At 35.4% G+C, this 16,900-nt stretch overlaps 1 protein-coding gene across 22 annotated transcripts in view; it reads right to left on the bottom strand.

Moving 5' to 3' along the window:
• Erc1 (ELKS/RAB6-interacting/CAST family member 1) overlaps positions 1–16,900 on the bottom strand; it is a 564,692-nt gene that overhangs the window by 409,752 nt on the left and 138,040 nt on the right. For 12 of the 22 annotated variants that reach the window (XR_009228273.1, XM_058584138.1, XM_058584139.1 and 9 more), the window contains exons 6-7: positions 15,901–15,993; positions 12,519–12,686 (exon numbers count right to left, since the gene is read on the bottom strand). Coding sequence is in view for 21 of the 22 variants with exons in the window: in XM_058584138.1 (XP_058440121.1) it covers positions 12,519–12,686; positions 15,901–15,993 (261 nt within the window). In the remaining variant the exon portion in view is untranslated. The remainder of the gene's footprint in view (positions 1–12,518; positions 12,687–15,900; positions 15,994–16,900) is intronic. The other 10 variants (XM_058584142.1, XM_058584145.1, XM_058584152.1 and 7 more) reach the window with 2 other exon arrangements.

The following is a 16,900-nucleotide window of genomic DNA, read 5'->3' as shown; positions in this document are numbered from 1 at the left end:
TGTAGTATTTTCTCTTTCATATTGAGGCATTAATAAATGTAGAATTCACTGTTTTTTTGGCATGAAGTAGATGGCCTACTTTATTCTTCATATGGTATGTCAGTTTTTCAACACTTACTTCACACTAGATAATAATATTCCCTCCATATAAATGTTTCTCATTTCACAATCTCTTCTTTCACTAGTCTACCTGCCCTATCCTATGCCATTACCACTTTGTTCTACAGTGTTGCTTGATATTTTAATAGGAATTGCAAAATACACACACACACACACACACACACACTTAGGGAGAACTAATATACTTCCAGTATTATACTATATCTTTTAATATGATATATCTTTCAATTTATGTATTTTTCCTTATATACTATAGATTCTTGGGCTTCCTTGCTTTTTACTACCTTTGAGAACACCTTGAATATAAAAATGAATACCTATTCCTGTAGGCTTTTTTACTTTATATTCCATAGATTTTCATATTTAGTTCTTTCAGTATCATTTCTAAAATGTATGTATTTCTCTTTTAACCCACAAGTCATTTCACTAATATGTTTCAGATTCCAAACTTATCTGGGTTTTGTGTTACAATTCTTTATAAGTGATTTCTCATTTTGCTGCATTACAAGAGAACACAGTCTATTTGACTTTTGATTGTTGGGAATTTTGAAGTCTCCTTTGTGTACATCATTGATTTTTATGACTGTCCAATAAGTTTTTAAAAATATTGTTTATTCTCTATTCGTTAATGCAAGATTTTACATATATACATATCAGTCTCAGTTTATCAATGTTTATTGTAATTTTCTAAATTATTGCTTCTCTTTGTTTGTTTGACCAAATTCAGAAAGGAGCATGTTCAAATGACCAACAACAGAATGATTCATTTATTTCTCCTTATTGCTACTTTACATACTTAAACACAATGTTGTTAGATGCATAAATATTCCCAATCATTATATTTTTTATCTATTATTCCTCTAATATAACATTGTTCTGTATATCTTATAACTTACTTGCCTAAAAATATAATTACTATTAAGGTAAATCAGATTAGTAGCAACATATTTTCCCAATATAAAATTTTTTATTTTTTAAGTTTTTTTCTTGGGCTGGGGATTTCACTCCATGGTAGAGCACATACTTATTTAGCATGTGCAAAGCCATGGGTTTGATTCCCAGCAGCAACCAAAAGAAAAAAAAAATACTTTCTTTATATTTTTAGTTTTGCTGCTTCTGTTTACCTGTTCAATTTATCTGTTTAATTCTTATTGACAACTAATATTTTACTCTAAGCATAACTCATTTGAATTTACTGCCTCTCCCATTATTCATACTTATTTTAGTCATCTTTTTTTCATAATGTCTACACACCATCATTATTCTTTCTCCCTATCCCACATTCTTTTCTCTACAAATAGAAAACTGAGTTTTATTCTGCTGATTTAAAACTCATATGCTCCATTTAGATTCTTCTGGTATATTAAGAGCAATTTTTTACACTTACATTTTCTTGTCAATTTCATAAGTTTAACATTAGGTACCTCTTCCCACAAACAAGATATTATCCCATTACCACTGTGAGCATTGCCAACTCATCATTTGGAGTGGTTATAGGAAGTAAGCATCCCAGATCAAGGAACCTATAGTCTAATAATCTTTACTTCTGTTCAGATAAAGCTCTTTTTTCTAAAGATATGTTGTACCCTCAGATATATAAGGGATGCTGAGAAGAAGGAACACTCAGAAGCTGACCAGTCTACCTACACAAGCAGGCTTAATGTCATGCCTAAGTTACCCCCACAGCACCTGTTCCAAACCTCACCCCATAATTCATCCAAGACCAGCAGTTCTCACAGTAGGGCATCTGAGACAAAACATAGTCATCTGAAAAAGATTCCAAACTCTGTTCTAGTCATGGGACCTAGTTCTCTCTTATTCTAAGCAGCTGTTTCATACAGATACAATCATCAGTCTATTTTATTCACCACTATATTCCCGCTGCTTTGAAGAGTCTTCTATTTTTTAGAAGAGTACCTTAAGGATTAACTGAAAAAAACAAATGAAAGTATACACACTCTACCTGGTACACAGAAAGCACTCAATGTTACAAATAATCAAATATAGTTTTTAACTATGGAAAGCACTCAATGTTACATATAATCAGACATACTTTTTAATTATGGAAAGACTAAGTGACCTCCAAAAATACCCTCTGGTGCTAAGAAAGCCAGAATTGTATCTTAAGAGGCAGCGTACCGTGGCATTGGGTTGGGGCTGCAAACAAACCGAATATGTCAAAGAACAGCATCCTAACATCTTAGCTAGTATCTGGAAATCCTAGAGCTAGAGCAATTATTTTTTTTTTATTGGATGTTCAAAACATTACAAAGCTCTTGACATATCATATTTCATGCATTAGATTCAAGTTGGTTATGAACTCCCAATTTTACCCCAAATACAGATTGCAGAATCACATCGGTTACACATCCACATTTTTACATAATGCCCTATTAGTAACTGTTGTATTCTGCTACCTTTCCTATCCTCAACTATCCCCCCTCACCGCCCCTCCCATCTTCTCTCTCTAACCCATCTACTGTAATTCATTTCTCTCCTTGTTTATTTTCCCATTCCCCTCACAACCTCTTATATGTAATTTTGTATAACAATGAGGGTCTCCCCTCCATAACCATGCAATTTCCCTTTTCTCTCCCTTTCCCTCCCACCTCATGTCTCTGTTTAATGTTAATCTTTTCTTTCTGCTCTCCCTCCCTGCTCTGTTCTTAGTTGCTCTCATTATATCAAAGAAGACATTTGGTATTTGTTTTTTAGGGACTGGCTAGCTTCATTAAGCATAATCTGCTCTAGTGCCATCCATTTCCCTGCAAATTCCATGATTTTGTCATTTTTTAGTGCTGCGTAATGCTCCATGGTGTATAAATGCCACATTTTTTTATCCATTCATCTATTGAAGGGCATCTGGGTTGGTTCCACAGTCTAGCAATTGTGAATTGTGCTGCTATGAACATCGATGTGGCAGTATCCCTGTAGTACGCTCTTTTAAGGTCTTCAGGGAATAGTCCGAGAAGGGCAATAGCTGGGTCAAATGGTGGTTCCATTCCCAGCTTTCCCAGAAATCTCCATACTGCTTTCAAAATTGGCTGCACCAGTTTGCAGTCCCACCAGCAATGTACAAAAGTACCCTTTTCGCCACATCCTCGCCAGCACTTGTTGTTGTTTGACTTCATAATGGCTGCCAATCTTACTGGAGTGAGATGGTATCTAAGGTGGTTTTGATTTGCATTTCTCTGACTGCTAGAGATGGTGAGCATTTTTTCATGTACTTGTTGATTGATTGTATGTCCTCCTCTGAGAAGTGTCTGTTCAGGTCCTTGGCCCATTTGTTGATTGGGTTATTTGTTATCTTATTGTTTAATTTTTTGAGTTCTTTGTATACTCTGGATATTAGGGCTCTATCTGAAGTGTGAGGAGTAAAAATTTGTTACCATGATGTAGGCTCCCTATTTACCTCTCTTATTGTTTCTCTTGCTGAGAAAAAACTTTTCAGTTTAAGTAAGTCCCATTTGTTGATTCTTGTTATTAACTCTTGTGCTATGGGTGTCCTATTAAGGAATTTGGAGCCCGACCCCACAATATGTAGATTGGAGCCAACTTTTTCTTCTATCAGATGCAGAGTCTCTGATTTGATATCTAGCTCCTTGATCCACTTTGAGTTAACTTTTGTGCATGGCGAGAGGAGAGGATTCAGTTTCATTTTGTTGCATATGAATTTCCAGTTTTCCCAGCACCATTTGTTGAAGATGCTATCCTTCCTCCATTGCATGCTTTTAGCTCCTTTATCAAATATAAGATAGTTGTAGCTTTGTGGATTAGTCTCTGTGTCCTCTATTCTGTACCATTGGTCCACCCGCCTGTTTTGGTACCAGTACCATGCTATTTTTGTTACTATTGCTCTGTAATATAGTTTGAAATCTGATATCACTATACCGCCTGATTCACACTTCCTGCTTAGAATTGCTTTTGCTATTCTGGGTCTTTTATTTTTCCATATGAATTTCATGATTGCTTTATCTATTCTACAAGAAATGCCGTTGGGATTTTGATTGGCATTGCATTAAACCTATACAGAACTTTTGGTAATATCGCCATTTTGATGATGTTAGTTCTCCCTATCCATGAACAGGGTATATTTTTCCATCTTCTAAGATCTTCTTCTACTTCTCTTTTTAGGGTTCTGTAGTTTTCATTGTATAGATCTTTCACCTCTTTTGTTAGGTTGATTCCCAAGTATTTTATTTTTTTTTTGAGGATATTGTGAATGGAGTGTTTTTCCTCATTTCCGTTTCAGAAGTTTTGTCGCTGATATACAGAAATGCCTTTGATTTATGCGTGTTGATTTTATATCCTGCCACTTTGCTGAATTCATTTATTAGTTCTAGTAGTTTCTTTGTAGACCCTTTTGGGTCTTCTAGGTATAGAATCATATCATCCGCAAATAGTGATAATTTAAGTTCTTCTTTTCCTATTTTTATGCCTTTAATTTCTTTCGTCTGTCTAATTGCTCTGGCCAGTGTTTCGAGAACTATATTGAATAGAAGTGGTGATAGAGGGCATCCCTGTCTTGTTCCAAATTTTAGAGGGAATGCCTTCAATTTTTCTCCATTCAGAATGATACTAGCCTGAGGCTTTGCATATATAGCTTTTACTATGTCGAGGTAAGTTCCTGTTATCCCTAGTTTTTCTAATGTTTTGAACATAAAGGGATGCTGTACTTTGTCGAATGCTTTTTCTGCGTCTATCGAGATGATCATATGGTTCTTATCTTTAAGTCTATTGATGTGGTGTATAACATTTATTGATTTCCGTATATTGAACCATCCTTGCGTCCCAGGTATGAATCCTACTTGATCATGGTGCACAATTTTTTTGATGTGCCTTTGTATCCGATTCGCCAGAATTTTATTGAGGATTTTTGCATCTAGGTTCATCAGAGATATTGGTCTGTAGTTTTCTTTCTTTGAGGTGTCTTTGTCTGGTTTCGGAATCAGGGTGATGTTGGCCTCATAGAATGAATTTGGCAGAGCTCCCTCTTTTTCTATTTCCTGAAATAACTTGAAAAGTATTGGTAATAATTCTTCTTTAAAGGTTTTGTAAAACTCCGCTGTATACCCATCTGGTCCTGGGCTTTTCTTGGTTGGTAGTCTTTTGATTGCTTCTTCTATTTCATCCATTTTTATAGGTCTGTTTAAGTTGTGAGTATCCTCCTGACTCAGTCTGGGCAAATCATATGACTTAAGAAATTTATCGATGTCTTCACTATCTTCTATTTTATTGGAATATAGGGTTTCAAAATAATTTCTAATTGTCTTCTGTATTTCTGTAGCATCTGTTGTGATATTGCCTTTTTCATCCCGTATGTTAGTAATTTGAGTTCTCTCTCTTCTTCTCTTCGTTAGCATGGCTAAGGGTCTGTCGATCTTATTTATTTTTTCGAAGAACCAACTTTTAGTTTTGTCAATTTTTTCAATAGTTTCTTTTGTTTCAATTTCGTCGATTTCCGCTCTGATTTTAATCATTTCTTGCCTTCTGCTACATTTGCTGTTGTTTTGCTCTTCCTTTTCTAGGGCTTTGAGATGAAGTGTGAGCTCATTTATTTGTTGGTTTTTCCTTTTTTTTGAGGAATGACCTCCAGGCGATGAATTTCCCTCTTAAAACTGCTTTCATTGTGTCCCATACATTCCGATATGTTGTGTCTGTATTTTCATTTATGTCTAAGAATTTTTTGATTTCCTCCTTTATGTCTTCTGTAACCCATTGATCATTCAGTAACATATTGTTCATTTTCCATGTGATGTAGGATTTTTCCTTCCTTCTTTTATCATTGATTTCCAGTTTCATTCCATTATGATCAGATAAAATGCATGGTATTATCTCCACCCCTTTATATTTACTGAGGGTTGCCCTATGGCATAATATATGGTCTATTTTTGAGAAGGATCCATGTACTGCTGAGAAAAAAGTATATCCACTTGATGATGGTTGATATATTCTATATATGTCAGTTAAGTCAAGGTTATTGATTGTGATATTGAGTTCTACAGTTTCTTTATTCAGCTTTTGTCTGGAGGATCTGTCCAATGGAGGGAGTGCTGTGTTGAAGTCACCCATAATTATTGTGTTGTGGTCTATTTGATTCTTGAACTTGAGGAGAATTTGTTTTATGAACATCACAGCACCATTATTTGGTGCATAAATATTGATAATTGTTATGTCTTGCTGGTGAATGGTTCCTTTTAACAATATATAATGTCCTTCCTTATCCCTTTTGATTAACTTAGTCTTGAAGTCGATTTTATTCGATATGAGGATGGCCACCCCTGCTTGCTTACGAGGACCATGTGCGTTGTATATTTTTTCCCAACCTTTCACCTTCAGCCTGTGTATGTCTTTTCCAATCAGATGTGTCTCCTGGAGGCAGCATATTGTTGGATTTCTTTTTTTAATCCATGTTACCAGCCTATGTCGCTTTATTGGAGAGTTTAAGCCATTAATGTTTAGAGTTACTATTGATATATGATTTGTACTTCCAGCCATGTTTGATAAATTTATCTTCTTTTTTTTTTAAATTAGTTTGTTTCTCCATGATTAGCTTTCCCCCCACCCTCTGTCTTTACAGAGGCACTTCCCACTGATGGTTTTGGTTATTGTTTTTCATTTCTTCCTCGTGTAGTGTTTTGCTCAAGATGCTTTGCAATGCTGGTTTTCTGGCTGCAAATTCTTTTAGCTTTAGTTTATCATGAAAGATTTTTATTTCCTTGTCGTACCTGAAGCTTAATTTTGCTGGATACAGAATTCTTGGTTGGCATCCATTGTCTTTCAGTGTTTGAAATACGTTGTTCCAGGATCTTCTCGCTTTCAGCGTCTGTGATGAAAAATCCGTTGTTAACCTTATTGGTTTACCCCTGAATGTAATCTACCTCCTTTCTCTTGTAGCTTTTAATATTTTCTCTTTGTTCTGTATATTGGATACCTTCATAACAATGTGTCTTGGCGTTGGTCTACTGTGATTTTGTGTGCTCAGTGTCCTGTATGCATCTAAAATTTGTATATCCGTTTCCTTTTTTATTTCTGGAAAGTTTTCTGTAATTATTTCATTCAGCAGGTTACTCATTCCCTTGGTTTGAATCTCTGTACCTTCCTCTATCCCAATGACTCGTAAGTTTGGTTTTTTTATATTATCCCATATCTCTTGGATGTTTTTCTTGTGATTTTTTACCAGCCTTTCTGAGTTGGCTAGACTCTTTTCAAGATGATATATTTTGTCTTAATTATCTGACGTTCTGGCTTCTACTTGCTCCATTCTGGTAGTGATACTCTCAATTGAGTTTTTAATTTGGTTTATCGTTTCCTTCATTTCTAGAATTATTGTTTGATTTTTTTTATAATCTCTATCTCTTGATAAAGATGCTTAACTTCTTCTTTTATCTGTTTATGTAATTCACTTTCAATGTGTTCTTTCACTGTTTGGATTTGCTGTCTCGTATCCTCTTTAAGGTTCCATTCCATCTGTCTAAGGTATTCCTTGAGATCTTTATATGACCATTTTTCTAATGACTCTAGATCCTCCTGAATATTTAGGCTGTGCTTCATTGTTTGTACTCCTTTTATTCCTTGCTTTTTTATGCTGCTCATGTTACTTCTTGTTCTATTTGACTGCTGAGTTACTGTTTATTCTTATAAATTTATTTGATGCTTGGGAGGAAGTATAATAGAAGGGAAGGGAAGAAGTCACTAAAGAGAATGAGAGTAGGCAGGTAGAATTCAAGGAAGGGGGAATAAGAAAATTGAAAAGAAATGAAAAGACAAAAGAAAAAAAATAGAATATAAAGAAAGAAAAAAAATATTTTTTTTAAATAATAAACATAATAAAAAAATGAAAATGAAAATTTAAAGAAATAATACTAATAATAATAAAATAGAAAAATTGAAAAAAAATTAAAAACATTAAAAAAAGTTAAAGAACAACAACACCAACAAAAAAATGAAAATGAAAGAAAAAGAAAAAAAAATAATAATAATAAATGCATTCATAGAGTTCGATTAACTTCTCTTCCAGTAGGTGGAGCTGTGCCCACTGGGCCAAGTTTCTCCTCTCAATAGGTGGGAACCATTCACTGTGCAGCAGTTCTTCCTCCCAGAGTGGGCGGGTCTCCAATCCTAGGGCCTTCTCTTGTGTTTCCTCAAGCCAGGCCCCGCTCACCTGTGACACTTACCACAATACTGGTTACACGCCAGGTCTGCTGCTCCTGGGAGCCCTGTTTTCATGAACGGCTGGGCACACTCTCTCTGTTTGCCTCCCTCAGACCCTAAGTTTATAGAGCTTGGGGGTGAGAACCCCCAGCGAATTTGCTTGCCCTCCAGTAGCCACACCCCCGGTAGCTGGTGCAAGAGACCTCAGTTGTCAGCACTGGTGGGAGCGGTAGCCGGGAGTTCCGCGCCACAAGTCCCGCGCCACTTCTGATTCCCTCGGTCTGGCTATGGAGCTCACAGGAGAGCTGGGAGGGGCTCTTAAGGTTTCCCCGCTGTGTGGAGAGAGATGGCTAGGGGATTACACACCTGTCGCGCTGGATTCAATGAAGTTATCTCCTCCGCCCGTGACGTCAGCTCTCTGCCAAGGTGGTATCCCGTTCACTGTGGTGTTCACGGGGGTGTTCGCAGTGCCAGGCGGGCGGGGGCCTGTTCGCTGTGCGGGCGGGGCTGTTCGCAGAGCCGGGGGTCGGGAGCTGTTCACCCGAGGGGGGGGGAGGGGGGGTAGTTTGCAGCACCGAACCGCCGGGGGCGGTTTACAGAGCCGGGCCGGCAGGGGCCTGGGCAGGCAGCGGCTGATTAAACGTTCGCCGCCGGGCTAGTGGCGGCGGCCGGCGGGACTGGGCCCCTGCACCTCGTGGCCAAGACAAACTGATACTTCCAATAGACTTACTAATTCCCGGCAGGTCTCCTTTCAGCGGAATTTTGCTAGAAGTTTCTCAGCAGGTAGCATGTAGGTGTATTAATGGGTCTCTCTGATCCCATTACTGTGGAGGTATTGAAAGTGCTGCTTCCTCGCCGGCCGCCATGTTGGGTCTCAGTTAGCAGTATTGTCTAGAGCAATTATTTACTTTGTGCTGGATGGTGATCCTGTGTCCCACCGAAGAAAAAAATATGACTTCCTCCTACTGTCTCTAATAATAATGTTCATCTTGAATAAACAAAATTTAAAAACACAATTTTCTGGAGAAGAAAAAATGCTATCATGCTGAGACAGCAAGGTCAATATTATTTTAGTTTATTGATAAAATTAGCTTTGCATATTGAATTTAGTGAGAGGCTTATAGTATGGCATTAAGATTTAGGAATAAAAAGTGGGCATAAATTGGAAAGTTACTGAGAATATTATTATCAGTATTAAAAGTCCCAGGATTATTAGTAAGAGTAGCCCCAACAGTAGTATTAAATACAGTGAACTAACAACTACTTCATCTAATCCTCAATTATAAAAGCAAAATAATACTTTCCCTGTCTAACCCACACCATTACTATGAGGAGCAAATAAAATAGAGATAAAATCGAACTGGTATAAAGTGTTTTAAAATATTTTTAACCCACTGAATTTAAGCTTCCTTCCATATTCAGAAAACAGCTACATAATTCAACACCTTAGCAAGTTGGTAATGTCATTATACTTATTTTTACAGCTGAGGATACACAGTCCTAAAGAGGTGAAGAAACTCATCTATGGTCACAGAGGAATGAACACAGAGGGAGGATGGGCTTTAAGCCCAGGTCTGATTCCAAAGTCCATGCTTTTAACCTCTATTTTACTAAATCCAGAGTATTTCTGTGAAGGTTAACAGATTAAAAGAGATGTTTATAAAATAGGAGCAAATTTGCATTCATTATACACCTAAGGGCCTCAACCCAACTGCCCACAGTAGGGAAGAGAGTGGGCCAAACAGGTCCTTTCCCATACCACTTTTTTCCTCAAAAAATTTTTTTTTATTTAAAAAAAGTCCTATGACTCATGTTTTTTCATATATAAAATATATATGTATTTTTTAAGTGATTTAGACTGAACCTAGGATAGCTACCGAAAAGAGGACAAAAATCAACTAAGAGCAAAATACAGAGGGCTGGGGCTGTATCTCAGTGGCAGAGTGCTTACCTGCCACTGTGTGAGGCACTGGGTTCGATCTTTAGCACCACATAAAAATAAACAAATAAAATAAAGGCATTCTGTCCATCTACAACTACAAAAAAAATTTTTAAATATTTAGAAATACAAAGTAACTTTCAAAATACTGGGATGAACTGCCTTTCATTGGGCTCTAACCCAGGAAATTGCATTGGGAAAAGTGACTCTTGTCAAATGTCACTTTTATGTAAATGCTAATAAATAATCATAATACAATCTTAAAATCAACCCAAAATCAAAGAGAAGTTAGCTTTCATACTCTTAAATAGGGATGAAATGGTTATATTTGAGCAGTTGTCCTAATAACTTAACTGGGGGAATCCACTGAGGCTCAGCTTTTCCCACAATAGCTAAAAACAAATAAAAAACCATTCGAGAATGACAACAAATACAGTCTTTATTCTCTGTGGTACAAGAAACCAATCACAAGCCCATCTTTGTGAGACCTAGCTAACAAGAACATTATTTGAGTTGGGTAGAAAGAGAAGGATGGATTGCCAAGGGGGAAAAGTTATTTATTAGGCTGTGACAAGCTTTTAAATGTTTGCATTATCATTAGCCAACTGCTTCGTTCTCTAGTTTGCACACCTGCTGCCTCCAGCCAAAGCTATCGAAGTAGCAAACCTAAAAGCAGGGACCACCTCTAAGATACTGGCACCCTCTTCTGAGTCTTTTGTAGTACTGCATGTACAAGTTTCTGAAGTTATTTTTTTCTTAATAAAACTATAAACTAATAACTTTGTGGGTAATATTTTCCAGATGATTTTAAATTTCTAATTCTGTGAATAAAGCTAAATTTAGCCCAATAAATACATGAAAAGCATCTTCAAAACAAATTTATGCCAATAAAAGAAAACCAACTATGTTCTCCTAACAATCCTAACAGTTTATATATATGAGCTGATTTTATTACAAGAATTATAATGATGATGACAATAACTATATATAAACACCATATGATGTTCCTGGTACTAGACATGAATAACTAGCTTAATTTTAAGAGCAAATTTAGGAGCTGATACTACTAGTCAGTTCATGTTATAAATGTGGCTAGAGAGGCATCATGAAGTTAAGTACACACCCAAGGTCATGCACCTAGTAAGCAAGTGGTAAATATAAAAGTCCAAACTCAAAAAAGACGACTCTAGAGCCTTAACCTTTATTGCACCTTGTGATTTTATACGCAAATCTCTCTCTGAGGTAGAATGGAATTGATATGATAAAATTAAATATGATTTTAAAAGAAAAAAATGTGAATTATAAGAAAATGTCAACTACATCAACAAATCTCTCATTTTCCACAAAGCGTGAAACTATACAGACAAAAAAAAAAAAATACAACATGAAATAGTTTCAGTCCCTTCCACAAGTCTTTTTCCATTCCTCCCATACTTGAAGATTCTGTTTCTCCAAAACTATGATGCTTTTATTCTTTTTCCTCCACATTCCTTTGTCGATCAAACTATGCCCTTATTTATCTATTGTCTGGTTGTTTTTTAAAAAAATTAATCTACATTATATGCTTTATCTTTCTTTTATATAGAACTACTCCCTATTCCTACCTAAATTATATCTATTTCACTGAGATCTTTTTTAAATATTTTTATTAAGACAGTATCCAAATAAGAACACCAATTCCTTGTCTTTGATCCTTGAAAATTCAACAGATGAGAATTTCCCTGGGATTACTTACTCCTCCCTGAAGTGAGGGCCAATAGATGAGATAATCTAAGATTTCTGAAAACACTAACTTTATTTTCAAGCAGGATATACATGAAAAGACACTGTCTAATGATCTATAGTTCAAAACTACATCTATTTAGAACATTTACAGATTCTACAACGTGCCTACATAAAACTATTCATAATATTAAAAATTAGGATGTTTTGCATATAACCCAAACACAGGATAATTAACCTCATTGACACTCATGACAATTTACAATGGATGAGAATTAAGGCTTCTAATGCAATTATTTCTTTCTTATAAGTATCCTTTCATTTGAATATTTAGAATATACTCTAAAGTACAAACTTGTTAAAAGTCTAAAATATTAAAATTGTAAATAAATAGCACAGTTTTAATTTGTTAGAGCTAAGAACAAGTGGAACAAGGTGATTAGATTTTAGTACAATAAATGATCACACTGCTGAAGAATAAATTATAACATTATTCATATTTTCCAAATCTAAATATTAAAAAATAGCACTTTTGAAAATATGTCAAGGTATCAATTCCACATGCATCCCAGAATCCCTTTACCTCGGTCTGCAGGATGGCAGCTCTTTGTTCCTTAGCAGTCAAGGACTCCTTCAGCACCTCAATGTGTTGTTTACTGTCGGAGAACTGGTTTGTGAGCGTTTCTAGCTTTGTCTGTAGGGCGAGTAGTTCTGTGTCTTTTCTCGACAGCTCCTGTTTCACCTGGCCAATCTGGAAAAAAAAAAAAAAAACACTCTAAAAAAAAAAAAAAGACCTCTCATCTTGACCTCTGACAAATCTAAATCACAAGATACAAAACTAAGACAGAAGCCTGGGGTGTAGCTCAATGGTAGAGCACCTCCTTAGCAGGCACAAAGCCCTGATTCATTTCTCAGCACAGTAGGTAGGTAGGTAAGGTAAATAAATAAATAAGATACAACATATTCATCTCCTTTCCATCATCTTATGTTGGATCTCACCACCACCTCCACATCCCCTAAAAATGAAGCTTATTCAACAAAGAGGGAAATTTCCACTTTTCATTTGTTGTCTTCTAAATATTCTTTGAAACCCTTTAGAAAAGAAATGGAAAAAAATTTCCAACTCAATTAGATAACTATAAGATAGCAGTATGCACCTAAACTCCACTGTTCTAAAAAAGCAGTTTCCATTTTATTAAATCAGATCTCTCTAGAATGTAATGGATCAAACGTTAGATTAATGTACATATATAACAGAAGGAAAAAAGAAACCTCCTGATACTACGATTTAAATTCAAAAGGTAGTGCTGCATCTCTATTTTTTTGTTAAGTTTTATTCTCATTCTCAAACAAGTTTCATAGAAGCCTTATCTTAAAAGTTGTTTCTTTCAGTGCTACAAGTTATTACAGACATGTGTTTTTTAAAATTGTATAATTTTTGTTATGTGTATAAAACTTGACAAAAAAGATTCTATCTATAAAGTTCTATCACCTACAATGTGTCATACCATCAAAATGGATAAAAGTTAATGCATTAAATCTCTGTAAAAACCTACATGTGTAATTTAAAGTTTGTTACTCTGAAAGGGTAATCCATAAATCAACTGATGCCATTCATTACCTCATAAAAATCTCTCTTAACTAGAAAATACTTTCTTTCAAACATTTCCTCTATATCCCTATTGTTTCTAAGAATTTTTTGAAGTCTTTTATTCTAAATGTAAACCAAATAAACATAAATTAGATCTGCTTTTATATTAAGTCTACCACCCAACAAGGTACTAAAAGACATAGTTGAAAGTATAAATTAAACAAAAAGTCAGTAATTTCATTATCACTGATTAAATGAAAAGTCCTTTTCTTTTTCTTTCTTTTTTCTTTATGGTAGTGCAGGGGACTGAAATCAAGGGTGCACTACCACTTAACTACATTCCCAGGCCCTTTTTATTTTGAGATGGGGTCTCATTAAGTTGTTACGGTTGGCCTCAAACTTATGATCCTCCTCCCTCAGCCTCCCAAGTAGCAGGTATTACAGGCATGAGCCATTGCATCCCACAAGTCCTTTATTTTAAAAAAAACTAAATACTAGAGTATTTTATTGTAATAATCTCAGGTAAAAGGGGTAAAGCTTTTAAAAACAATTTCCCAAAAGGAAATAAATTTTACCAGAAAATTTTAAGAAACACTACAAATTTCTATTTTAGACTTCCATTTTAACAAAAAAAAATAAGCATTTTTCTCATATGAAATCTGTTTACTAATAAAGTTATGCATTCATACAATATTTCTGTATGCTTATTATAGGCCAAGTACTTGTAGATACTGATGATATTTCTATCACTTTATCAACAAATAATTCACATTACTATTATCCCATCCCTAACACATAGATTGCACTAAAAATGCATCTGTTTTATAAATGAATATTCAGAAGAAATGTTTAAAGTGTTACCACTTCCTTAGTAAAGAACTATGGCCTAAACGTTATTCAAATTTCCAGCTACTTCCAATCATAGGATCAAAAATAAATATAAAATCTCAGTTTCCTCATCATCTGCATTATTGAATAAGCTTCACATACTGTTATACTGGCAGGAAAGACTGAAAAAGGAAAGAAAATATTTTAAACGAAATTTAGAAGCACAAATTTTCCTTAAAGACTCAGAAGAGGAGAGAATATTATAAACAAAAAGCAAATAATAAAAAGTCACAAGCACAAGACTTTGCAGTCAGCCACATGTTAGGCTGAGAGAGCTATGTCTTTGAGCAATTACTCTGCCTCTTTAAATTTTGGTTTCCTAACTTGTAACAGGAAGAAATTATACCAGTGTCACTTTCTTGTTTAGGGATTCAATAAAATAATGTATGAAATCCATTTTGCCTAACATTACACAGAAATGAATAATAGTAGCTAAAAAAATAAAGGAAATAATAGATTATCTTCTCCTCTAGACATGGTCAAGCCATTAGCCAAATTAGACTCTTTCAAACAAAACAGTTTGCTTTTTATCAATACTATAAAGTGGTTCATAAACAGCAAACATACCAAATCAGCACAAGATTTTTTCTATTCTGCATTACAGTCTTAGCCAACAATTATTTCAATAAGCAGTTTTCCTGACATATTGACAAGTATGTACAAAGCTGAATACAGGGCAGACAGTGAAGAACTCACAAGCATAGTTTCTGAAACCAGAATGCTTGTATAAAACCAAACCCTGACTCTTAAAAACTGTCTTTTCCTAGGCATCATTCTGTTTTCTTGGTTTCCTCATCTATAAATTGCGGTTGATAAATTCAGAAGGTTATAAAGAGCTTACAATAAATTAGTATTAGCTATTTTATTATTATTGATTATTATGTTTTGAAATGAAATATTAAGTTCATTAAACAGAAGGTTGAACTAGATTTAGATACTTGATATGTCACACACTAATTCAAATTTACTGATAACTCTAAATAAGCTAATTATTTTCTATCCATCTGCCCTAAAGAAAATAACATTTGCTGCAGAATCACTTAATGAGAATTTAAAGGCAATGTCTACATAAGAGGTATTCTACGTGAGAATTTCAAATTCAAATGAACTCTAGGTGATGGGCCTAAAACATCTGGAATTCCTGCATGTAAGAAGAAAAAAGACCACTATTTATATAAATCAACAAGTATCTAGTAATAATGGCTTGAGGGGGAAAAACAAGCTTTGAAATACCTTCCATAGAAGAATAAAAGCAACAATAAAGAACCATGTTATAGGGCTTCCAGAAAACACAGGGCTCAGTGCATACAAAGTGGCATCTGGGTCAAACTAGTGAACAGGAGTCAGTTAAAGAACAAAGCAGGCTGGTTAGTGCTAGTGGTGGGCGAAGTTGCCAACCACAGAGAATGAAAGTGTAAGCCACCCAGAAGCCAGAACTGGCAGGGTCCCACTGCAGGATCACTGCACACAAAGAGGTAAATCTTACGGCAAAGACCTCAGCCTGAAGACCAGCTGCTCTCTTTTTCAGCTCCTCCCCTTGAGCCTCTTTCGAACTTAGTTCCTCCTTCAGTTGCTCTACCTGTCACGACATTGTTATTCTTTTTCACTCATGTGTCAAGTTAGGTCATCTTATTAACTACTTTTGAGCCAGAACTGCCACTGGAAATAACAATGACTCATTTACACAATTAAATCTGTTCCCCTAATTCCCTCTTCAAAGGGACATAGAAGGTTTCTCAGTTTTCACAGGATTGTGTGTGGTTTTTTCAGTTTTGTTTTGATTTTTTAATAAACTGTCATGTGCTGTCAACAAATGGAAAACATAAACATACAGACTTTATTGCAGTGTATTTTGTTGTCAAGGGGTGAAAAACCCAAACTAATAGAAGGACGGATATGTGAATTTTTAAGTTCAAAAATTAACATGAAATTGCCAGATGTCATTGATAATAGATTCTTTTTTTTTTTTTTGGCCGGGGGTGGGGGGGGAGTACCAAGGATTGAACTCAGGGACACTCAACCACTGAGCCACATCCCCAGCCCATTTTGTGTCTTATTTAGAGACAAGGTCTCACTCAGCTGCTTAATGCCTCACCATTGCTAAGGCTGGCTTTGAACTTGTGATCCTTCCTGCCTCAGCCTCCCAAGCCACTGGGATTACAGGCATGTGCCATCATGTCCAGCTGATAATAGATTCTTAATAGTAAGGAAATATTTTACAGACATATAAGGCAGGTGTGGGTACTACAACAAGAAACCAGAAATGCGGGAGGGAGTTACCATGGTGTTATCTCTTACACTACTGTGAATGTTTCAGTTTTCAGTTCTTGGGTATCCATTTGGGTAATACAGTCGAGAAATACTGTCAAATTAAAATTTTACTACCATTACAATTGTGATTTTTAATTAAACCACAACAAAACTGATACCTATAATAAACTAAATCCTTCAATTTGTCTAAACAGTTTATCAACTCAAACTAAATG

The sequence above is a fragment of the Marmota monax genome, unplaced genomic scaffold (assembly GCF_021218885.2).
Source record: "Marmota monax isolate L192 unplaced genomic scaffold, Marmota_monax_Labrador192_F-V1.1 WCK01_AAM20220418_F8-fsc00163, whole genome shotgun sequence".
NCBI classification, from domain to species: Eukaryota; Metazoa; Chordata; class Mammalia; order Rodentia; family Sciuridae; genus Marmota; species Marmota monax.
The sequence above is the reverse complement of the archived record's forward strand: the minus strand, read 5'-3'. Positions and strand labels throughout refer to the sequence as shown.